Source organism: Temnothorax nylanderi, unplaced genomic scaffold, assembly GCF_030848795.1.
Source record: "Temnothorax nylanderi isolate EJ_2023f unplaced genomic scaffold, tnyl_v1.0 TNYL_tig0055_pilon, whole genome shotgun sequence".
Classification (NCBI taxonomy): Eukaryota; Metazoa; Arthropoda; class Insecta; order Hymenoptera; family Formicidae; genus Temnothorax; species Temnothorax nylanderi.
The window spans coordinates 527,270-553,464 of record NW_027249117.1 but is presented as its reverse complement, the minus strand read 5'-3'; the positions used below and the strand labels follow the sequence as shown (position 1 = coordinate 553,464).

General features: G+C 38.2%; 3 protein-coding genes across 5 annotated transcripts in view; 2 read left to right on the top strand and 1 right to left on the bottom strand.

Moving 5' to 3' along the window:
* The window catches only part of Ds (dachsous cadherin-related 1), a 351,409-nt gene that overhangs the window by 321,735 nt on the left and 3,479 nt on the right, over positions 1-26,195 (top strand). Inside the window, exons 14-16 of the mRNA XM_071707027.1 lie at positions 237-522; positions 22,596-22,892; positions 25,701-26,151. Of these exons, the coding sequence (XP_071563128.1) occupies positions 237-522; positions 22,596-22,892; positions 25,701-26,151 (1,034 nt within the window). The remainder of the gene's footprint in view (positions 1-236; positions 523-22,595; positions 22,893-25,700; positions 26,152-26,195) is intronic.
* Positions 97-2,245, bottom strand: LOC139772948 (deoxynucleoside kinase-like). Of its 3 annotated transcripts, none has more exons than XM_071707023.1 (4): positions 2,052-2,245; positions 1,518-1,708; positions 1,087-1,336; positions 97-998 (listed from the first exon to the last, which is right to left on the bottom strand). In XM_071707023.1, exons 1-4 carry the CDS (start codon positions 2,194-2,196, stop codon positions 712-714), a joined length of 873 nt encoding a protein of 290 aa, XP_071563124.1. In that variant the 5' UTR covers positions 2,197-2,245; the 3' UTR covers positions 97-711. The 3 variants fall into 3 exon arrangements, with proteins under 3 accessions (XP_071563124.1, XP_071563125.1, XP_071563126.1); XM_071707024.1 differs by lacking the exon at positions 2,052-2,245 and adding an exon at positions 1,802-1,907; XM_071707025.1 differs by lacking the exon at positions 2,052-2,245 and adding an exon at positions 1,857-1,880.
* LOC139772943 (uncharacterized) lies at positions 3,372-7,497 on the top strand. Its single transcript, XM_071707016.1, has 3 exons — positions 3,372-4,250; positions 4,448-4,574; positions 5,246-7,497. Exon 3 carries the CDS (start codon positions 5,270-5,272, stop codon positions 7,442-7,444), a length of 2,175 nt encoding a protein of 724 aa, XP_071563117.1. The 5' UTR covers positions 3,372-4,250; positions 4,448-4,574; positions 5,246-5,269; the 3' UTR covers positions 7,445-7,497.

Genomic DNA, 26,195 nt, shown 5'->3' with positions numbered 1-26,195 from the left:
CCTTTGCATAATAAAACTAAGCATATGTATGTGATATAAACTCTATGTGGGTGTTATTTTTATGAAGTAAGGGTCTAAAAGAAATGCGACATACAATTAGGATTATCCAAAGATGCAAATATTTATTTGTACTTTTTCTGTCGTATGTTAAAGTCTAAATATAAAAATAGATGATGTAAAAATACATTGTATATGCGTTGGACACATATTATAATCGTCAATATTTGCTGCTGTAGCTTTCAGCAAGTGATGCAGATCAAGGGCTGAACAGCAGAATCTTATATCATATCGTGGACGGTAACCCAGATAATGCCTTCACCATAAGCCCGCCGTACAGCGGAATCGTGCAGACTAATATAGCCCTAGATCGTGAGATCCGCGAGAAGTATAGATTGACTATCATCGCGACCGACCAAGGAAACCCGCAATTAACTGGTACAGCTGCATTGAGCGTGCGGGTAATCGATGTCAATGACAATCAGCCTACCTTCCCGGAACACAGTATCATTTCAGTCTCTGAAGGTAAGTCACGAGAGCCGTTACTATTCTACCTTGAAAAACTTTTAAGCTTTACGAAATAGTAGGATATGACATGTAGATTGATGGTTTGCTCCTCTATACATTGTTATGAAAATTATCTATAATATATATATATATATATAATTAAGCTATTCTCAGATAAACACAATACTGTTATGTAAATAGCTTGCGTTACGCTTTAGTATTTAAAACTATTCTGGCGTTTGTTGTGCCATCAGTTTGCTCGTTAAGTATTCGGTCTTTACATTTCTCGAATTGCGGTACCATTTCCTCTAGACTTTTGTCACCGTCTAAGATCATAACCGGCGCCGGTAAAGAAAATAGGGTTTTTCTGTAGAGCCAGTCGTCGTGGATTTCGTGAATTTGTCTCAGATACTCCAACGACACGCAGTCCTCTTCTTTGCGTGCACGTGCTTGCATTCTTTGAAACACGACTTCAGGCGTTGTCCTCAGATATACTAAATCGCAAGTGAAAGATACAATTTTATGAAAGGGAAGTCGCGTTTTATATAAAATTTTTTTTGCTTAATTGACAGAGATACATACTTATTAAATCTGCCCTTATATTCGTGTTCTTCATACACCAATCGTACCAATTTTCTAAAACCATCACTTCCACGTCCTGTATCATATGTGTACGCTTCATATTTTCTAGGAAGCATCTTCCGCTAAACACGGATCTTTCCATAACTTTATACGGCGATGGTGTAGCCATAGTATGTAACTGTAGCCTGGTTAATTGAACGTACGATTGAAATAAGAACGCATAATTTACTGAGTCCTTGTAGAAGAGATCCTGAAAGTATTATTATTAGTTTTTCTTTTGATATCCACTCGTATCAGGACATATTCATTCAAATAATTATGCAAGACTGTCTAAATCTATATAGTGAGTCCACTGTATATCTTTTTCCACAGTAATGTCTACATCGCAAATATATGTCTCGCACAGATACGTTACTCTTAAAAAGACTTACCAACAAGTTAACTCCAGCCACATTTCGCCACAAGTCCATCGGCTCTTGCAAGATTGTAGCATTATTAAAACTCTGGAAGTGATCCAGGAACGTCGTTTTACCGCTTCCGATATTTCCCTCTATGCAGATCGTAAATGGGTTGTTGTAGAGTTTCCTCGGCGAAAGCATTGCCATGATGCAGCTGCTCCTTACTGAAACAACACGTTATTTCTAATGTGAGTTAATTGCACAAGACGACCGATTTCAATTTTATATTGCCATAAAGCGTCGTCGACGAAACTGACGGCCAGATAACTTTTTCAAGGAAATCTGCCAATCAATTAGACACAATCCACGTACTAAATCGGCTCTCATACCGACTTTCATAAGCGTCATCGTGGCTTATTGCGTTTTACGAGACAAAGTGTAGGAATATCATAAATAGTACCTATAGCAATTATCTCGGTGATGACTAAGCTCACTTTTATTGCATTATTCTATCGATTTATATAGGCAACGCGCGCGAGTAACTTCTTGAGGTTATCGGCGACGTACCTTTATGTCGCTTCTTATATCCGTCGTTATATTCTTCATGTGACGTTAAACCTCTTCGAAAAACACGCGTCGTGGCCACGCAAGTTGCTCGACGATGACGAACTGCGACGCGCGGCACTCGCGACAGACGTTGCCCAAGAGGCATGTTTCCCGCCGAAAGTGTTCGTCGCCATGTTTGTACGTCACAAAATGGGGAACGTGCTCCGTGCTCGCCATCTGTGCGAGGCGCGGCCGGCGGCCGGCGTCGGCGCGATCAGCTGGCGACAGCTGGGCGCTGCGCGGTGAAGCTATAGAGGAGCTGTGAAGCCTTGCGCACAATGGAGAGCGCGCATAGATATTAGGAATAAGAATAAATATTAGAAGTCGGAATTAGAAATAATAATTAAACGTAACGCACAATGGAAAAGAATAAAATATAAGATATAAATATAGGGATGTTCCTACATTTACATATCCTAATATTTAGTATTTATTAAATATTAAATTAAATATTAAATATTAAACAGGAATATTCTTATATTTATAAGTCCTAATATTTAATATTTATTCTTATTAATAATATGTACTCTAGTGTGCGCAGGACCTGAAAAAATATACAAAAGCTTCTTGTAGAAAAATGCCGAGAATATTAAATTAATATGTAGGGTGTATAGCGGGGTCATGGAAACCTGGAAAACCTGGAAATGTCAGGGAATTTGCGGGCTCCTGGAAAAGACATGGAAAAGTCATGGAATTTTGTGACTTTTCTGGAATTTCGTTAAATCCTTAAAAAATGACATTTTCTGTCCTTTTTTATCTCGCAAAAAATTATTAGCATCAGAAACTTTGAAACAGAAAGAGTCACGGCATCGATGACGTGTGTATATATATATATATATATCATTGCGACGGAAAAGCACGACAAAGCACGGATCGAGTCGCGTTGCATTAAGCGTCGTCTACAATACACGGAGTAAGCGTGGAGTAAGGAGTAAGAGTAGGCGTAAGAGGGCTATTTTCGGTTTAAGAGAGCTGGCGTAAGGGCGTAAGCGAAATAAATTAATTTTATTTCTTACTCCTACTCTTACTCTTACACTTACGCTCGGCCAATCAGGACACAACAGGCTATAATGCTTACTCCTGCCTACTCTTACTCCTTACTCCGCGCTTACTAGTCCAGTCAATTAGACAAAAAAAAGGCTTTTGCTCGGAAGTGAAGCGGGATCAGTGAAACCTTTTTAGGGTTGTTGGGGGGATGTAGAAGAGCTTATTTCTGAGTTATCGGGTTAATCGGACCGATGGGTTTTTAAGGGGGGGAGGGGGAATGAAAAATTTCGTTTTTTCGCAATAACTCGGCGAATTTTACAATCAACAACAATTAATGGTAGGTATTTTCATCCTGTACAAGTTTCATATTGGTCATATTTCGATTGAATTTATCAGAAAAGAGAGATAAGCGAGATACGCGCCGAGTCCCGAGCACTCGACTCGACACGCGCCGCCGCCGCCGGCGACGATCGGCCACGCGTTAAAAGCGCGACTTCCAGAGGCTTCCCTGGGCTCAATTTTTAACGAATCTAAACGACTGACCCCTCATTTTGTAGGTCTCTTCAAGCCCTACAACTTTGTCAGTGGCGGCACATTTCTATCTATTAATGGAAACGAGATAAACGCAAAAAACCGCGACAAAATACATTTTTTCCCACTTTCACCGGCTAGAACTCGACAAATATTGATTTTAGGTTAGGGTCTTCACGAAATGAATTGTAGGGCTTTAAAAGAGCTACAAAATGAGGGGTTAGTAAATCATGTACGGTCAAAATTCGCCGAGTTATTGCGAAAAAACGAAATTTTTCATTCCCCCTCCCCCCCTTAAAAACCCATCGGTCCGATTAACCCGACAACTCAGAAATAAGCTCTTCTACATCCCCCCAACAACCCTAAAAAGGTTTCACTGATCCCGCTTCACTTCCGAGCTCAAATGTCTAATTTGACTGGACTATACTCCGTGTATTGTAGACGACGCTTTTGGGTAACGGTGGGAGCGTGTCTTAACCTGCTTATATATAACCTTACTCGTCGCCTACGTGCGTATTCAATCATCTGTTTACGTTATACCTATGTACTCACATTCGACGATACAGTGGCGAATTGCCGGTTTCACACGTTTATAAATAATATAAGACAAAGTTGTGTTCTTGAAACGTTTGTTTAACGACGGTAAGTAATGAAAGTTTATTTTTCATGGTTACAGTTCCCTGACAAAGTAATTTATAAATATTAATAAAGCTGAAATAAAAGTGAATGAGGTTAGATGTGTTTATAATCAGTTTGTTTTGATATATCTGTCATGTTTACTTGTATAGTGCCGGTGTCGACTAGTTAGCCAAGTGTATATATAGGCCTATTCTTTTTAGCTGAACTGTGCAAGAAGTTGTATACCTGTGTACTTACATTCAACGATACAGTGACGAGTTCTCGGTTTCATACGTTTGTAAATAATACAAGACAAAGTTGTGTTCTTGAAACGTTTGTTTAACGACGGTAAGTAATAAAAGTTTATTTTATATGGTTACAGTTTCCTGACAAAGTAATTTATAAATATTAATAAAGCCGAAATGAAAGTGAATGAGATTAAATGTGTCTATAAGCAGTTTGTTTTGATATATCTGTCATGTTCACTTGTAGTGCTGGTATCGACTAGTTAGCCAAGTGTATATATAGGCCTATTCTTTTTAGCTGAACTGTGTAAGAAGTTCAGCTAAAAAGAAAAGCCTTATATATAGTAATTTTTTTTACATGAAAAAGAGCAGAAATATTCTTGTGCGCACTAAAAAACGAGTTATGACTAGTAGAAAGAAATATCAAACCGTTCATTTTCTAACATACTCAATTCAATCTTTCTGTGTATCTTGTTCCATCTTTCCCCATTACTCTTAATATTCTCTTCCATCCTCTTTTTTTCTCGGTTTAAATTCTCCTACTAAAAATAAATAAATAAATATTGCTGCTAAATATAATGGAAATTAACAAAATTTAATAAACATTAACTCATTACAGAAAAAATTAATATTTTATAAAAAAACTTTGTAAATTTTAAAAAATAATAGAAAAGCGAAGTACCAATAGATTTTCATATTCTTATCTTTTATCTGTAAGTGTTTAATTTCATATTTTTGTTATTGCAATTTTCAATTTTTTACCTTTCTTTAAAGATCCTGCTCATCAATGCATAAGCCATGCCGAATATGAAAAGTAAAAAATGCACTTTCAACAAAAAATGGACTGAAGAGGCCACGTTCTCATCATGGTTAAAGGAACCTTCGAATGACAAGTTTGCTGCCTCATGCTTCTTATGCAATTCGACATTCTCGTTGAGCAATATGGGTCGGGCAGCATTACACAGTCATATGAATAGCAAAAAACACCAGGACATCATAAAATACAAAAACTCGATAAGCGTATCGTTCGTCGATGGGAACGTAACTAAAGCTAGAGAAAGAGATGAGAGTACTGTAACTCTGTCCGATCCACGCCCCAAAAGTATTCTGCAGCCAGCTTCATCGGTATCGTCACATAAAAATCGTTTACTCCTTGAATCCTGTACGAACGTTTGTCCGGAACATTGCTTTACCAAAACATCTGCAGTAACTCAACAGGGAAAATTGACGAAAATGAAAAATTTCGTACAGACGGACGAAACATCAAAGGCGGAGATAATGTGGTGTCTAAATGCAGTAATGCGTCACAACTCTTTAAGAGACGTGGAAAGTAGTGTCTCGCTAATGAAAACTATATTCCCTGATAGCGAAATTGTAAAACAGATGAAGTTGGGTAAAGACAAAGCGTTGTACACAATTACGTATGGGATAACAAAACACTTTCAAAAAGAACTTTATCTGTTAATCCAAAATAGTAATGAACTAGTCATATCGTTCGATGAAAGCTTAAATAAAATATGTCAAAAGGAACAAATGGATATTGTGATCCGGTTCTGGGACGACGAGAAAAATGAAACTTCGACGAGATATTTGACTTCAACATTTCTCGGACACACAACAGCAATCGATTTACTCGAGGCATTCAAAGGCTGTGTACCACCGGACATGCTCAAGAAGATGACACAAATTTCGATGGACGGGCCAAACGTCAACTTCGAGTTTTTGAGAGATCTGAAACTCGATTTATCTTCCGATCCAGAGAACAAGAAGCTGCTTGATTTAGGCAGTTGCGGACTGCATACTATGCACTGCGCGTTTAAGGCAGGCATAAATGCAACGAAATGGAATATAATTGCATTTCTTCGGGCTCTTTACAACCTGTTCAAAAACGTACCAGCTCGAAAAGCAGATTATACCAGCGCTTCTGGTTCTGCAGATTTTCCTTTGAAATTTTGTGGAATTCGATGGTTGGAGAATATCGCTGTTGCTGAACGAGCTCGTGCCATTCTACCGAATATCCGTAAATACGTGGCGAAAGTTACCAAAGAAAAAAAGATTCCGAAATGCGCTAGTTTTGAAACGGTTTCGACCGCGTTAGATAACAAATTACTCGTTCCTAAATTGACCTTTTTTCAATCCCTCGCGAGCGATGTACAGCCATTCATGTCCGAATTTCAATCCGATCATCCGTTGACGCCATTTCTTTACGATGAAATTTATGCACTTGTTAGATCTATCATGAGGAGATTCGTAAAGGATGATGTCCTGAAGGAAACGGATCTTTCCAAAATCGACGTTACTAAGAAGGATAATTTGGTAACAACGAAATACATAAAAGTTGGATATGCGACTGAAGTCGCACTCAAGCACGAAAAAGGTATTTCGGATCTCGAAATACTACAATTTAAAAACCAAGTACTCAAATGTCTTCAAATCTTTGTAGAGAAGATTATGGTTCGCTCTCCTCTCAAATTCCCTCTAACAAAAGCCGTTTCTTGCATGGATCCGGCCATAGCGAGTCGAGGAGAAATCGGTTATAAGCGGTTGTCTTCCGCATTACGGATTTATGTGGAAAATAATTTTATATCGGGAATAACGGCTGATAAAATTGATCGCGAATACAGACATCTCATTAGTATCCCCGTCGTTCAAGAGAAGTTTAAAACTTTCAAGCGATCGGAGATTCGTTTGGATCATTTCTGGGTCGATCTTATCACGAGTTGCGGTAAGAAAGATTACGAAAATTTGTCGAGTTTCATGAAAAGCGTCATGATTCTTTCTCACGGAAACGCTGCCGTAGAACGAGGTTTTTCCGTAAATAAGCAATGTCTCATCGAAAATCAAAAAGAAAAGTCGTTGATCGCTCAAAGAACCATCTATGATACAGTCAATGCCAAGGGAGGACTTGAAAATTTCGTCGTAACGAAAGATTTGATACATGCAGCTCGTAATGTGTTGTATAATCTGATGTAATGTGTTGTAATTCTGAGTATTAACACTTCTCGCCAATAAAACAATGTTTTCTTCTGTTCTGGAGTATTATAATTTATTTTATCTGTATTTCACCGAAAGGTCACTTTTCTATTAACTTTCAAATTATGGATTAATGCCTTCGTGAACATAGATATTTGTTAGAAAATGGTCATGGAAAATTGAGATTTTTAGCCTGGAAAACCTGGAAAAGTCAGGGAATTTTACCGCTCGATTCGACTATACACCCATTATTGCATGAGTGATCCACTAGAATTTTGTTTACGAAATGGCAGAATGTAACAAACTTGGCTATATTAAAAATATATTTAATAAGAGTACATTGCCTTCATGTACAAAATTGCTGCTGAAATATTGGCAAATTGATAACCAACTTTTAATAAATTTAAGTTAATTTTAATTATTAATTAATTGTAGACTGGAGGATAATTCAGAGAGCGCAGATGTTACCGACTATTTAAAAAAATTAATCTCTTGGCGATTAGCCAATAATGGAATATTAATTTATTACACGCTGAAGATGACACAAAGAAAGTGTCGAAACGTCCGGAATATGTATTGATTAATTTATTTTATCTTATTGACTATATTTTGATTGCACAATAATTACCGCGCGTGGCTCCGATTGCCTCTCTCACTATTCCTTTTTTGATTAATTTATTACTATTTACGTGTTTCTAGATTTCTATATGCGGCGCAATAATATTACATAATTCGATGAAGTTATATAATATGAAGCCATCACGCTGTTGACTAAACATCTAAATCCTTTTCTGCCTATCAGATTTCATTTAATTTATGAGTAACGAGTGGTTTCTTAGGGCACTCGGTGATATCAAGTATCAAGTAGATATCCATTCGCGAGGCAAAATGACGCCGCAATCGCGAACTGCTTATTCTCGCTTTGCGGTAACGCGAATTGCTCTTCATTCCGTAGCTATCTATCTGCGATCAAAGGCGGTCACGTTGCGTTACAACGTGGAATGGAAAAGGAGGAGCTCTAGGATAAGCCGGGTGTCTCGACGACAGTAGCATCGCGGTCTATCCACGACGATCCTGTTGGCAAATACAAGCTCGGGTTTCACTCGCGATGACGATAGCTCGAGTTTCGTCCTGGTCGTTGGCTCGCGAATGTCTATCTGCCCCCTCCTCCTCCTCAAGAAATTCAACGGGTTTTATGATGGGTTCGCTCCTCTCAAGGTCGCCCACGTGCGACGAGAGGAGGAGACGTAGCGGAGACACTGCATACCGAAGTGTATTGCCGGAAGAAAAATAAAATTAGATGAATAATTAAAGTACATATTTAGTTTATTGTTTATTGCACTGCTGCATTATAGCGTTATTATCGAATGAAACGATCTCTTCTTAGAGCAGAAACGTGACGCGATCAGAAATCGGATGAGATTATAAAATAAAAAGCAATATTATGATAATCAATGCTAAAAATTTGTATAAAATATTAAGATATCCTAAGTTACATATTTAAATTAGTTTTAATTATCTTAAATGAATGTGAGAATTCTATTTAAAAATGCGGCAATTCCTGTAGGCGCGGTACTTCCAACACAGAAGCTTGATTTTGTACTTTGTATCTGAAGTTAGATTATAGTTTGCGAAAAGAATTCGGTATCTAGAATAAGGAGGAGACGAGTCGAGGAGCACATAAGCGAGAGAGGAGTCCAGCCGCGCCGAGAGGGCGGGGACGCATTCTACTCCACGTATAAAGTTAAGTGGCAAAGGATTTATGCCGGCATTAAAGTCCAACTGTTCGGAACAATCTGCATAACTTAGACGAGGCTGCCGAGACGCGCGTTCGGTGGCTCGGCTCCTCTGCCTTCTTCGCCTCTCTGCTTCTCTCTTCCGCTCTTCGGACCCCCGGGTCCTCTGCTTCTTCGCGGCCTTTCTCGCCGTCATATTGTTCCCCATTGACAGATACGATTCAATGGAACGGCACGGGACCGTGGTGGCCGCGAAGTTTGACGTACAAGCGCCAACCTCGCGCGCTACCACTCCTCGAGGTGCGGGGAAAAAAGAAGGTCCCGTCTCGTTGAGCCCGTCCCTTTCGATCGCCATCAGACGAGCAGAGCTAGTCAGCGAAGATGACGCGACGAAAGACGAGAGACGGGTGATCGAGTAAGTTCAACCCCGCATCGCCGGACAAACGAAGGCGGCCGGCCGCGGCGACGGCGCGCGGGGCGGCGCGGTTTCGATGATACCTCGAACGGGCCCCGTTTTCTTCTTCTCGCGGACTTCTTCGTTTCTTCCTCTGCCGGGTGGAATTCCCAATAGCAAGCAGGTGGCAAGTCACGCACGTTCTAGCAATCATTCCAGGACGACGGGAGATATAATAGGAGATTCCTCCGGCCTTTTATTGCGCTCGCGTTTTTGTTTTCGTCCCTTTCTTCGCTTTCTGCTGTTGCTGCTGCGTTTTCTATTTCTTCTTGTTTTTCCGAGAACGCTCTACACGAGGATACTAGATGCGTACTCGTTCGCGCCAATGCAATGGCGCAATGTGAGATTACTATCTAATTTGTATCGCCGTAAAACTCTTCGGAGTCTCGGTGTAAACGAGATTATTACCGCGTTAACGCCGAGCCGGGTGAAATTCATTTAGTATCGCACCCTGCTCCCGCAGAAGCTCCGTGGTTTGTTTTGCGATCGCGGTTACGGCAGTGCCACGTCGTGGAAGTGTCACTCTTCGCCTATAGAGATCCGATCAAATCGACCGTTTGCGATCCTCTTGGTTGCATCGACGCTTTCAATATCCTGTCAATCATTGAGGCGAAATATCTTGTCGCTTTCGCCCAACCGATACACTTCACTGTATTTAAAACGAATTTGATAGAAATGTGAATTACGTTGTCGTAATGCGAAACGTGACAGGATAACGAGCCTACTTCTACACTGTTAAATACGTATTAAGGTGATTGGGCTAAGTACCGTATGAGTCGATATATTATAAACACTTGTATAATTACTAGTTTTATAATGTAACTTTTCATTCGATCATGTATCAATTCATCTACTGATAAATGTAAACAGTTCAAGATTTGACTTCAGTTGACATTCGTACAAGAGAAATGCCGGCAATGTCGCGACATTGCATCTCTTCGCTGTAGGCAGCTATCATGCCAGTGCCATGTGTTTGAGTGAGGTTATGTATTGTGTTTATGTTGAAAAATAATGGAAGGTAACAAACAATTTCGATAACGGGAGATTTGCTTGCAAAAGAATAGTGCTGTGGAAAGAAAACACTACACGGCGCGGCGTTGCCACATGTTCACGTCGCGTACAGCTGATCGAAAGGCCGACAAGAAACGCGACGATTCATCAACTTTTGATTGAATTTTTGGCCTTATTACACGTCAACGTCGTTTTGTCTTATACTTAACAAGTGCTAGAAGAATCAAATAATGTTATTTTCAGTTTTTTGAACTTGTTTCTTTACAGATAGTGAGTGAAATCCTCGAAAAATGTATGTTTCCAGTACAATTCCCGTAAAACCTATGTTAAAAATGCCAACTTTGAGATTTAATATCTCAAAAACTAGACGTCAGATCTTCTCAAAATTGCAAATTTAAGTGTATTTAGGTTTTCTTTGTAACATATTTTTTAATCAGATTTTTTTCTTTGACATGCTCTGATAGCCCAATCACCTTAAAGGATGAAATGTGTCAAAATTTATTATTTTTACACAAAATGGTATTATTTTAAGTCCATTAGTTTAGTTAAATTAACTCTATATTGAGCAGGAGCAGTGGCAACCTATTAGGAATGATTAAAAATGACTTAAACAGAGTGTAATTTGACACTACGAATTTAATAGTGTAATCTTGATCCTCATCGCGTCTTTACAATAATCGCATCCCGGCATTCCCGTATAGAGATTTATGCTTATAAATTGCTAATTGATGAACAACTCGGCACGAAGTGGCTTAACAGAAAAAGCCCGCGTTCTCGTCGCGGGTCGGCTCTCTCGCCCACGACAACGATGTCGATTATGCTTAATCCGCGCGAGTTTCGCATGGTCGGGTTTTACCGCGATCCGCTCAAAAGCCCTACGGTAAACGTTTGTGTAATTACCGCCGGTAGAATAAAAGGATATAATTATCATCGAAAGCGGGAGGCGCGGCTCGCCGATGTTAGATGGGCCTTACCTCCGCTCCCATAGGGCCCTTCTGCAGGCCGTACGCGCATTCGTGGGAGAATTTAATCGACAGCGTCGATCGAACCGGCTGCTCCGAAAGTAGCAACTGACACGAGAAATCGAGACAATGGTAGACCACCGACGAGCGTATTTTCCATACAAGGAGCACTAATGTCGCGGTTGAGCGTGCGTTTGCGGATCCGATTCCGATTCGTGAAAAATGCGAGGAATACATTCCGCGATTGAGATTACTTTAGCGAAGTTACGCAACGAACGTTCAAGATATCACGATGCCCTACGATAATCTTTACTATTATATAAAGGGGAAAAGTTTGTTTGTACCATTGTTCGGGGTAATCTTAGAAACTACTGAATCGATTTTAAAAATTTTTACACTGGTGGATAGCTTATGTCTTCCTATGTAACATAGGCTATGTGCCATTGTGCTACAACCCAATTTGAAAAAAAAAATTTGGGATATCTAAAATTTTAAATTCTTTAAAAGAGTCATACTTAATGACTTTTCCTGTTCAGATTTTCCTAATCAACCAAATCTTAAAGTATTATATTATTATAAACCCCTATTATAAAATAGGAGTAGAAAAAACTGAGGAATATAATAGAATTCAAAAAATTGCTAATAATAAAGAAGTTACCGATTTCTGTCTTAAAAAATCTATGTGATTGCTCTGATTTCCGCAAATTTTGAGATATCGAGCTAATTTTTTTTTTATGGATAGAGTATTATTAAAGGTAGGTTGGTATTGAATTTGGCGAGAATCGGTGAAAGGGTTGCCGATTTTTCCTAAAAAGTGTATAAGTTATACATGTTATATTTGTCATCTTATATATAGAATATTATTAAAGGAAGGTAGTTTCGAATTTGGCGAAAATCGGTGAAGGGGTTACCGATTTCTGCTTGAAAAGTGTATAAGTTATACATGTAATTTTATATAGAGTATCATTAAAGGAAGGTTGGTATTGAATTTGGCGATGATCGGTGACCTAGACAGCACACGGATATCCGATGGACATCCATAAGACGTCGTTTAAGGATATTGAGGATATTCATAGGCCATCCGTTTTACGTCCTTCGGACATTCTATGGATGTCCATAGTATATCTGTTTATGAAATTGGTGGACATGCTTATATCCCTAAAACATGTCCACAGGATATTCGATGGACGTCCTATGGACATGATAAAAGGGAACATCTAGAATTGTAATTTACATTAAAAGGATAAAAACAATGAAATATATAAATATTTTAAAATAATATATTTATTAAATTATATAAAATATATACATATATGTATGTATATATGTATGTATCCACACACACACACATACACACATTGTTAAAAGTATTGCACGCGCGTATTGCAAATTAATTAAAGAAAACAGCAATTTGTTCAAAATAGTTATAAAAACTAATGTGGAAATTTCAATAAGGGTGTTCACTCAAATTTAGTAAAAAAAATTCCCACATTTTCTAGAAATTTTACTCCAAATTGACACTTTTGCATTGTTTAAAAACAAAAATGACTCAAAATGAGCAAAAGTGAAATAAATTTACAAATTGCATGTGCAAATGCAAATGTTTACAATGAAGAATGTTTTATTTTATATTGCTTCTTTCCCTGCTCTTTCTTTTGCACATCTCAGCCAAGTTTTAATGGCTTGCTCAACTTCTTTTCGATATATACAGGAATTCTAATATATACGCGCAGGGCCGTTTCAAGGGCTTATTGCACCCGGGTGCAGCGTGTCCCGCCGCCGCCCTTTTCTACCGATCGCATTTATAAAACATTGCACGATTTTGAATACTTAAATTGATACAAAGCTCTATTTTATATAAAACGCACTTGTCTTGCTTTTACTTCAGCAAATTGTTTGATGAGCTGCGATGTTTCTAACTTGCTCGCGATTTCATGCTCAATAGAAATTGTTGCTAAATTCGTTAACCTTTCCTGAGACATAGTCAAACGTAAATAATTTTTTATCAATTTAAGTTTTGAAAACGATCTTTCACCTAAAGCTACGGTGACTGGCAAAGTTAACAATATTCGCAAACTCACGTAAAGATTCGGAAACACTTGTTGCAAATTATTTTTCAATAAATAATTCAGCATTGCACTTGAATTCATATCGGGCATTAGCATTCCTTGCAAGAGTATACAAATTTTATCGTACAACTCGGCACCATCGATATCACTTTCTGTTCCAGCTTTATTTGAAAGTTTTGCTTGCAGTTTCTTGCACTGTTCCAAAATGTGCTCTTTACTCATTTTTTTAAGAGACGAACTATGGCGCAGAAAGTTAAAAGTTTCATTGTGCTGTTTCAATAACTCGAAACGTTCGTTTAAGGAGCTTATTGCTGTATCTAAAATACAAAAATAAAAATTTATTTTAAAGTTGTTTTTAGGATTTGTAATTGTTTCGTCTTTGTGTTCATAATCAAACTGTTTTGTTTTCCTCCTCGGGCGTATTTTCACTGGACTTGGGAAGTCTTCATCAGCTTCAACAATTTTAGCCAATTCCTTAGCACGCGTAACAAAGTCTTCAAACCCTTCGTCAGATCGTTTATCTGTTAAACTAGTTACGAGATTTTTCAGAACTTCTGCTGATAAAGAAATATTCATTTCGGAGTCTTGAAGCATTTTACTGACAACATTTACATTCGAAAGAATCTCGTGCCAAATGACGATTGAGCACACGAATTTAAAATTACAGAGTTTTTGTGCTAGACACTGTGCTTCATGGCGAGTTTGGATATCCGTTTCATTGATACTCGTCAGTTCCGTTAAAGCGTCATATATCTCGCCTAATTCGTATCGTAATGGCTTTATGGCTTCGATTCTACTTTCCCATCTTGTCGCCGAGACTGACTTTAGCGTCAGTTTTGTAATGTGCTGTTTTAGAACACCCCACCTTTTAGTCGATGCTGAGAAAAAATTGTAAAGCGCTTGAACTGTACTGAAGAAATCCACGGTTTGTAAGTTTACTTTGGCTGCATCACAGACCACTAAATTTAAGCTATGAGCAGCGCAAGGAACGAAAAATGCTCGGGAGTTGATATCCAGGACTCTCTTTTGTAAGCCACGATATTTTCCACTCATATTCGCGCCATTATCGTAACTCTGACCACGTAAATCTTGAATGTTCAAGTTGTAATCTTCGAGAATTTTAAGAAGAAATGTTGTTAAACCTTCTCCGGTGGAATCGCTGATGGGATGAAATCCAAGAAAGTGTTCGTTAATCTCGTACGTTCTTGTGTCTGCGTTTACAACTAAGAAACGAATTATCACGGTAATTTGTTCTACATGATTTACGTCTGGCGTGCAATCAAGGATCACAGAAAAATACTTTGACTGTCTCGCGTTATCCAGTATTATCGATCGTATATTATCTGCAACGAGACAAATTATCTCGTTCTGGATGATATTACCTAAATATATATTATATGATTATATTATATTATATGAATATTATATTATATGAATATATATATATATAGTATAATATGATTTACCTAAATACGTAGGTACACTTTCGTCGTTTTTTCTCTGCTGTATTCTGAGAATATGTCCTGACATTATCGGATCAAACTGAGATATCATTTCTACAGCTTTCAAGAAATTGCCATTATCTGGTTCAAACAGTTTACACGAAGATCCACGGAAAGCTAAATTCTGTTTAGCTAGAAATTTTACGACATGTAAGATACGCTCAAGCACAGAATACCAATGCTTTTGTTCTGCCTGAAATATACGCTGCTCATGTTGATCTATTGTTCTTTCCGTTTTGAACGCTATGGTCAGATCAGTCCACTTTTTGAAATTTTGTATATGTTCTGAACCTTTCTCATGTCTTGACAAGTGACGAGATGCATGTTGCCAATCACAAAAACCGTCGTTACCCAAAGTGCTGTTACAATTCGCAAATAGTTTACAACAAAAGCAAAAAATCCTGTATAATACGCGAGACTTCTCATTATGAACCCGGCTCACATTTCTGTATCTCATTAATGGCTGAACCTAGTTTTAAATTATCAAAATGTTTAAAAATTAAAAAGAAAAAGGCCAATGATCGAGCATTAATAGATGTTAAACCATATAATTAATTAACATATATACAAAGAACGGAACGTTTCGACTTCACCGAGCCTTCTTCAGCCGTAGTATAAAATATCATAGGTTAACATAAATTGTGTATAGGTTCATGTTAACCTATGATATTTTATACTACGGCTGAAGAAGACTCGGTGAAGTCGAAACGTTCCGTTCTTTGTATATATGTTAATTAATTATATGACACTTCTTACATGCTGCGAAATTAAAGAATAACTAGAACAAATTTTATTATATAATAGTTTAAGAAAGTCAGTGATATAAAATTTATTTTAACTAAGTAATGGTAGACATTAATATTTATAGAGTGCCGCAGCGTAATATTTGGTGTAATGGTTGGTCGACTAAAAATGTCTCTGTATTATTTTAAATGTTAGTAGACTAGTTATAAGATTATCAAGTAGTAAATATTGCAACAATTACACTTTGTGTTTTATACCTCTTTTTTCCATAATTTTATCCATAATTACATTTATGATTTATAATTAATAATTTGCTAATTTAAGTTTTATATTCTATTTAAGTTTTAAAATATAAATTTATTATTTAAAAAGCGAGCAGCCAAATAAGCTATAATTTTAATAATTCAAAAACAATACATAAACGTTTTAGAACAATTTACTAACTTGTATTAATATTACTTTAAACAAAATAATAAATTAACAGAATAACAAAACCGATAGTTTGTTAGACGAACGGAAAAAAGTTTCCTTCTGTGAAAACAAAGTTCGAAAATAAAAATTTTAAAAATGTCTTTTTTAATATACATTGATATTTGTTTGATTTTTAATCACCGCAGTAGCCTTAAATTCTGAGAAATACGAATTAAATTTCTGAGGGCCGGTTGTTCCAACCTGTTGGTAATCTAACTAATAGTTAAATCATATGTCTATCTTTGTCTAATGTAAAGGATAAACAAAGACATATATATGATTTAACTATTAGTTAGTTTACCAAAAGGTTGGAACAACCGCCCCTGAATCAAATTGATATTAAACTAAGGGACAAAACCATGCAAACATAATACTCTTATTTTCAACGAAAGAATTAAACATTTTATTCTTTCATTAATTATACACTTATAATTTTATTCTAAATATCGTAGTACTTTTCGATTTATGTAGAATTATTTATTTACCATATTAATTTAATGGAAGATTAATTTGTACTTGAATGTACACACTTTTATTAATGTGTCTTAATAAATATTTTTTTTACTGAAATAGAATATTATACTAAAATATAAAATATAAAATATAAAATATAAAATATTAAATATAAAATATTAAATATAAAATAATATAAAATATTATACTAAAATATAAAAATAGAATATATTACGCATTATATACATCTTGGAATAAAAACTTGTCTTTTTCTGTACAAGGTTACGATCTGAATTAATTATTTAGGATATTCGTCGAAACTTCATTTAAATGTAAAGAAGGCCGAAGTTTTATAAATCAGAGGGGGAAAAAAGACTGTTTACTAAACAGAAACAGAAACATGAAAATAAATGACATGAGAGACCAGATGCCTATATATATGCTTGATCAATGATTACAGGCATCAGTCTTGATACACATCTTGATACACACCATATCGTACAATTGCTAGGGCTGTTCTCTGACAGTGAAGTGTTGGAAAGTTTGTCAGAAAAACTCTTTTAATTTGGATAATGTTTAATGCAATCTTTTCTTTTACGGTAATAGCAACATGTGTTGCTATAACTGTAGCGGACGTACGTAAGTAAATATTAAATGTAAAAATCTGATTCGTTTAACAACTAAACTTCTGTCTTTTTTATACAACGATTTACGAAATTGATAAACTATTTAAAAAAATTAGGATCTTATTAATTTAGAATCTTCATTGTTCTCCCTCAAAATATACAAGTAATAAAACTACAGTTTATATGTTATACATATGTATATGTTCTAGATGCTCGTTATCTCTTTATCTCTTTTTATTATTATGTTAAATACTTTTATAACATTTTTGAAATAGTTAATTACATTAAACTTCTTTTATCTTAGATTGTTTAATTTTATATTTGCAAATTAATGAAAATAATTTAACAGCTTCCTTCATTCATGTATGTGGCCGCAACGATCCCAACTATAATCAGTGCATCGCGGACAACATTATCTATTTGAAGGACAATTTTTGCTACGGGACTTCTCCGGTTTTTCCAATGATTGAGCCATTAATGTTGGACAAAATTGCCGTTGTCGACGAACCTAATGTCAAACTGTATGTTCAAAACGTAGAGGTATATGGAAATTGCGACTTTGTTATAACCTCCATTAATGTGGACCCCGAAAGGCTCCACTTCAATTTTACTATTCTAATGAAGCGATATGTCATAAACACCACGTACGATTTTAATATACGTCTGCTAGTACCAATCGCTCACAAAGGAATATTACTCATTACTACGGGTATGTAAAATAATTGATCTTATATTAAAGTAAAACAAAAGTTTCAATGAAATTTAGCATAAAAGATTCAAAATTAGATTTTATTTAAATTGATCAAAATGTGTGTTTTTTGCAGATAATGTGGAAATAAACATAAAGTTGGACTTGAAAACGGTAACCAAAAATGGTAAAAAACATATATACGCATCGAAAGCAACCGTGAATTCCAAGGTTAGAGATTTTGAATATCAGTTCGGAAACGAGAAGGAATTAGGTCAGTTAAATCAAATTTTTAGAGCTGTCCTCGATGAGAATAAAGATATTATTATTAACACTGTTAAACCAGTATTGGAAAGGAAATTTTCCGTAATTTTAATCAACATGTTTAACAACATAACTCAATCTAATTACGAAGAATTCTTTCCCGAAAATGTATGACTTGTTATAGGAACTTTACAGCAGAAAAAAATTAATTATATTCGATCTAAGGGCCAGATGTTTATTTAAGGTTTTTTTTATATATTTATATCGAATGTCACATACTATATTTATGTCTATACTATAAATATGTCACATACTATAAATATGTCACATACTATAAATATGTCACATACTATAAATATGTCACATACTATAAATATGTCACATACTATAAATATGTCACATACTATAAATATGTCACATACTATATTTTTTACTTGCGCGCTCTTTAGAGGCATGTAATTTCACTAGTATTTTTAAATTTAAATTTTTAGGAAACATATTTCTCAAGCCTTAAAGTACACGAAATACAAATGGTTTCTCTTACCTCTTAAAATAGAAAAGGAACTCTTAATATATGTTTATTTTTAACATTAATTTTAATTTATACTAGAATAAAAAGATTGCACAACTATTTATAGCACATTCTGAGAACCAGTGAGAGTATTCTTGTAAAATGCCAAGGTTACCGAGTTATTTTAGCATTATAAGACTAAACATTGATATGGAAGTTATGTAGTCAAATTCATAATTACATCAATTACTTATCTGTTATCGATTTTCCCTCTATTCCTACAATCTTATTCTCTTTGACATATTACAGAAACGGTAATTAGCTGATATTAACAAGCTGATTAATAAAATGTTATAGTCGAATGTTTGATATGTTATGTGCGCGCATATGTGCGCGCGTGTGTCTATTGTAAGAATACTAAAAAGAAATTGTAAATAAGACAAATAGAAATTTAACGATTTGAAATGATTGCAGATTATATTACTATGTATATATTTCTATGTAAATAAAATTTTTTATTTAATTCAACAATACATCATATATATTCTGCATTTTAATGAAATAATAAATTTACTAATTATTACATTAACAATTAAGCATTTATTTAACAGGGATACGATACTGTTTATACGAAGCATAAATGATCAGTTACAAACAATTTAAAAAAATTATGTTTATTAATTGCAAACTAGTGAATTTTGTACACGTGGAAATATGTAGCATTACTTAATATTACATGTAATAATTGAATAAAATAATATAGTTTTATGTATTTTTATTAGAATAAAACTATATTTTTTCTTAAAAAAAATATTTGTTTTTACTCTATTCATTAATTTGGCGAATCTGCTAAAATCCTATAAATGCAAAGTAGACGTATTTTTGGATCAATCTGTCACTGAAATAAAAAAAATTGACAGTCCAATTAATGGAAATGAAAGGCAACACGAATATATATAAGCTTGATTAGTTTACGTGGGTTCAGTAATCTTGGTTGCTTTTGAGATGATAATACGACTGTTCTTTATATACATATAGTGTATATCTTAACAATCTTAACAAATTCGTAAAAGTTTGTAAATTTCTTTTGTTTGGAAGATATTTGCCATAATTTTTGCTTTTGGACTTATAACAACACATATGTTACAGCGAAACTACGTAAGTAAATAAAAAAATGTGTTCTTATTTCCATCGCTATATATATGTACTCATAAACTTTTCTGTTCTACACATAAATAAAGATTGTTATATTATAAGTGCTTCTCATTTATATTTACTGCTTTCGCCTAATTTTTGTACGAGCGCTCGCATGCGATTTTCGATGCGATCGTGAGGATATTTATGTATCGAGAATCCGCGTAACTTTAATCGCGTACCCCGCGATCTTTACTTCCGGTTCCAGCTGCGTCCGACACAGCAAGGGGGTTTTCAAGCGATAACAGAGTCATGTCGCGTCCATTGACGAGCGACGCGGGGTCGCTCTGCAAAACCGATTTACACGACTTTAACGATCTTCCGTGAAATTTACGAGCGGTCGCAGCCGCGTGTCAGCTAAGCTTTCCCCGTCCACGCTCTCTCGAATGCATCGTACAGAATAATTCTTTTACTGCCGCAGGTGTTGCTACGCCCGACGTATATCACCCAGCTCAGTCATGGAATCAAAAGCCCGCTTTCTGATGATGTATACTTCCTCCTAACCGTTGTACCCGCATATCATATACTTTATCGAAGAATCTTATTTGAATCGTCGAAAGTTACGGTTATTTATGAGGAAAATATGTCTGTCTTTCCCTCATAGATCATCTTTATTTTTTACAAGAATGCGTGATGGTTTCCCGTCCTTTATACCGGGATATTTTTATCTTAGGAGTGGCGACAATAAGAAAATATGAACTCAAGAAGATTATTCGATTGCAATCGTGTGCGTTAACTCCTAATATCTTAGGCGAAGGCATAAATTTATGTCTAAGGACAAATTGTGATCAGATTTGCAGTCGCGGCGATAAATCGCGTTTCGCGTGCGGTGATTGCATCATGCGGGGCACATGTCGCGCGCCTTTTGTGCTCGCGAAATCATTCTCGCGTTACGGTTTTCAATTTCCTCGCGCAACGTCCGGACAGGGCGATATTGTAATTTACTTCGCGCTGGCTACGGCCCCCGATCTTCCCTCCTCGCGTATGAGAGGCTCATCCGTTTCTTCGGACGGATTCGTTTCGACCGTTTCTTCTTAGCAACCGGCCAAGATAAAACGATTCGATAGTACGGATCCAATGCATTTTAAGCACCGACCCCCTTGATGTGTCTTTAACTTCGCGGAAGAGAGCATGCGCGCCCATATGAGATCCGTGGGCTACGCGTATATATGTATCGCGCACGATCGTTTCACGGTGACAAAGTGGCTTCGCGATGAGGGGACAAAAGAACGAAATCAAAGGCATCTTTATGCATAAGGATACAATCTGTCAGTAGCGACCGCGCGGCCCACAATGCGACGCGATAAAGCTCTTCATTCTGCTCGAGATCCCCAACAGTCTTCTTCATTTTCGCAAACGCATCTTACTAATTCCGTTGCTATCAGATGCTCCAGAGTAGTGCTTGCGATTATCCAATTATTTACTTGCAGCAATGAGATCTTCGCGAATGTGCATTTTCCTACGAGGCTGCAATTGCGTATCTTATTTATGACATAAATAAAAATAATGTATTTTTATTTGTTTATTTAATTTAGGGCGCCTGAGTTTCTTTTTGCATAAATGGTCACCTGCCATCTGGGATTATTTTTACAATTAAAAGTCATTGTTATTAAATACATATCGTATATTTTATATTGTTCTACAATTTATTAGTATTTAAGTGTACATTCTATGTATATAGATTTACTCAACATATTCTGAAAAAAGTAAGGAGAGACCAAAAAAATATTTTAAAAAACGAAAGAAGTACAATACAATTCAATAATGTCTTTTCGCTTGAGGTTCATTGCGTTGCATATTCCATATTAGAGTTGGTCAAGGTAGAGTTAAGCCAATATCGGCCGGAAGTTTCGAAGACGCCATTTCCCGATCAAACCACGTGACCAACTTGATACGCGGAATTTTCAAATTGCTGAAACTTCAGTTTGTATATTAAGGCTGCGTTCCGATATTCACTGTCAATATCGAAAATCTATAGTGTAGGTTAGTTACGTAAACTATAGATTTTCAGTACTTGCACTTTATTTTAAATAGTATTATTAAGATTTAAAACATATCAGTAGTATTTATTTCAAGTTAGAATATTTTATAAGTGCTGAATACTTTATATATTATTAATTGATATGACAACAACCTGTCAAATGTTTTGAAAAACCGGAAGCGCTAATCGGGAAATGGCGGAGCCAATCAGCGAAAGGAACACTAGTTGGCTTAACTCTTCCTTGACCAACTCTATTCCATATAGGATACGTTACATGCACTATAGAAAATTAGAAACGCAACTAATTTCAAGCGAAAAGGCATTATTGAATTCTTGTGTACATTAAAATTACGGTGACGTAAGCTTCATTTTTTTTCGATACTGGGGTGTAAAAATTACCCCGAAGTGCCCGTTCCTGGGTTAATACCGCTGTCGGCATAAAAGTATTTTTCATCCAATTAAAGAGACATTATTTTCAATTTCAGGCACCGCCATGGGAACTGTGTTGACGACTATCACGGCGAACGACGTGGACAGTTCGCCGGCGTTAACGTATCGATTCGGCAACGTGACCAGTCCGGGACCCTTCAGCATCGACCGATACGGCGGCAAGGTTGTTCTGCGGAAGCGTCTGGACGCCGAGACGCGTTCCGAGTACACTCTTCAGGTGATCGCCAGCGACGGAATTCACGAGGCGACGACCGATCTCACCGTTCGTGTGACCGATCTCAACGACAACGCGCCGCGATTCGAGCAGGCTGTCTACGTGGCTGTCCTTTCGGGTACGTATCGGGGGCACACGAGATGCTCTCCTCTTTCTGCGCGCGCGAACGGCGAACGGGAGGCGAGCGAGGCAGGTAGCGGATCGTCGTCGGATCCGCGATCGAAACTCTTGACGATGATCGGACGCGATCGACGATGATCGTCGCGTCGGTTATCGCGTGGCATACGCTCCAGCGAGCATAATTCTTTGATTTATTGAGGAACGATCGCCGTCGCGATTGCGCCGGTTGTTCCGCGAAGCGGTAGCGTGGGATGAAATCGCGAGACGAGCGGCCACGTCGGCGGCGGGGCACGAGATTTTTCGCGGATATACGTTTTGTTGCCGCGTTCTCGAAGCGAAGCGCATCGCAAATCTCTTGCGATTTGCCGCGAAGATTGTGCACTGAAAAATTCAAGTCTTGTCTGTTAACGGCCCGTTAACGAACGAAGTCATTCTACGAGAGTTTCGATGATTTCGACGAATATCTTATTTGGTGGTCCATTTGACGTTGTATTGTTCCGTCGCGGTCGTGTTGTTTTTATATCTTACACGCGCGCGAGCGAGAAGTCCACGTCGAGATTACGGTTCCATCAGTCGGGATTCATTACCGTTCGTACCGTAAAGTTGTCACTGGTCGCGCGAGTTCTGTCACCCCGCTAGACGATGCATCTCGGTGTCAGTGTCCCGTCGAAAAAAATCGAAACAGCAGTGGTACAAAGAGATGAAGCGAAGAGGGAGGAGAGGGAAGATACTGGCGGGCCCCTCGGCGCGAAATAAACGCGCGTTTAAAAACTGGTTTTTAGTAGACACGCGTTGTCCTGTTGCCCATGTTCCAAACTCGAATTGACACCGCGCCGAGATAAAGCGCGCGAGGATGAGAGGCGCAAAGGAGAGACGAGAGAAGAAGAGAGTGAGAGAGAGAAGAAGATAGGAAAGAAAGATGAGTAGAAGGAAGACCGATGAAAAGTTAGCTGCTCGAATATGGAAGAGAAAAAGATATAGTGAAAGAGAAAGGGGTAAAAGGGAAGGAGATATATGTATAAAGAGAGAGAGAAAGAGAATGCGAGATCGGCAGGACAGGGTGGAGAACGAAAGACGAAGGGAAGCAAGGAATGGCGAGGACGCGGGACGCGAGGAGGAGGGAAGGAGGGATGGAAGGAGAGCTAAGGTGGATTGCGAACTCCTCGCACATAAATAAACGCGAGGACACCGTTTGCGAGGCAGCCGAAAAGCCGCCTTCACTGGCAACCGCCGCGCCGCGCCGCGCCGCGCCGCGCCGGCCGGGTTTGCCGGCTTCGAGAGGACTCTTGAAACTTATTAAAAATACATAGGCCCGCGCCTAATGGTGCGCGTTTGGGTGGGCGGCGGGGAGGTAAGGGCGATCGGGGGACTTGGGAGGGTGGATTGGCAGGCGGTGGACGTGGAAAGGATTCTCGTGTGGGGAGCTCCCATGCACGAGAAAGCGAATTTGCATCCTCGATCCTCTACCTTTCAGCTTCATCCCGCGCTTCGTCTCGCATGTTCGCGAAAAGCTGTGTACCGTTCCTCATGGGAGGGACAGGCGAGGAACGACGAGACGGTTGCTTACAGACTCGATCGAGCGGAGAAGATTTTGGCGAAAGTTAATGAAACGCCTGGTCGGTTAATGGAACCATTATAGATGTTCGTGAAAGTGATAATATCAAGATAGATCGAAGATCAGTCTCGCCGACTTCTCTCATCGCGTTTTCTTAAAATCGCGCGAATTTTAATTAAATACTCAGGAGCTATTAGTCTACAGATACACTTTTACTTTTCTGTACAATGTAGACTTTCAAATTACCTGTCCCGCGGCGGAGTTAATGAGGGATCGAGACTGGTGGTGGTGGTGGAGCAATGATACGAAGATTAGGAGAAGTGTATCATCTCTCGATCGAGAAAGATGGAAATATTCTGGGCGCGACAGAGTAGGATTAAAAATAATAAAAGAGGGAGAGAAAGATGAAGTGAAAGAGAGAGTATTCTGACGCTGCTGGAAATGCTGGAATTTATCTCAATGAGAAGATGTCGTGTTGCGAATGTGTGCATGCACTGCAGTCATACGCTTCGCAATAATTATATACAGTTCTTCTTGCTACCTCCTCGTATTCTTTCTTTTTTCGTTCCTCCCGGCTGTGGTGCAAGGTCCCCGAAGGGAACCACATCCTCCAGGTTTATTTCGAATCCTCTTCCACGCATCGGTCTATATCTTCCCCTACCTTCTGCATTTTAGGCCGCGACTTGGCGCATTAATGCCGAGTTATCCGGCGATTTGAAACGCATCGAAATGATCTTTGTATACGCAACGCGCCATCGAGAGCCAGACTACCCAGGGCACCGCACGGCGCGATTTATATACAACTGGTTATTATTTCATACTTCCGTCCTGGCCTGATGTCAAGAAGGCTTATCTTCCTCGCTCGCCATCCGAAAAAAGGTGTTCGTAATGTCGGTTCCCGGGGCCCGGCGATGGTCGAGGACGCATCCGCAACAAGAAGACACGGAGAGTATTTGAGCTCTCGGGCCCCGCTGATCTCTCGATCTTTCTCCCGCGTCCCTGTCGAGTGGTCCCTCGTACAATGTACGACTCGATAATCGATCTTGCAGGAGAGTGCTTCTCGAGTCCCTGCCGTTCACTAATGAATGCCGTCTCGTGTGACGTTATATGAGCTCTCTTTATAATTTCGCATCTACAAATACCTTTCTCTTTACTCGCGCCCAGGAATATAAAAACAAAACACGCGGTACGAATTTATGTTAATGTAATTACACGCTGCGTAACGTGTCGATTTTTTTTCTCTCATTTCAGAAGGGCAAGGCAAGCAGGAAATTCTGACGGTAAACGCTACGGACGACGACCTTTCGGAGGAGAACAGTCGAGTGCGATATTATCTTCTGCGTCCCGTGAAGGGATTTTCGGTGGATCCCGTGACCGGCGTTCTGACTGTTAATCGCACAGCGATACCCAGGCCGATACCGAAGGAGATGGACTTGGCGATCGTCGCGGAGGACTACGGCAAGCCCCCGGCGTCGTCGGTGTGCTCGGTGGTCGTACGATTTAGCAGTTTAAAGAGCACCCTACCTGGACGGGAGTACAAGATCATGGTGAAGGAAAATTTGCCGAAGGGTACGACGCTGATGAAGCTTTCCGACGTGGACCTGCTGGGTGGCGGCATCGTTGCGGGCGACGATAGAACGTTTGAGATATCCAGAGATCGGCTGATTCTCTCGAGAACGCTCGATCGCGAGATGAGAGACAGGTAAGCGTCGATGGTTCAGATAGAAATCTGATTTATTACGTTAA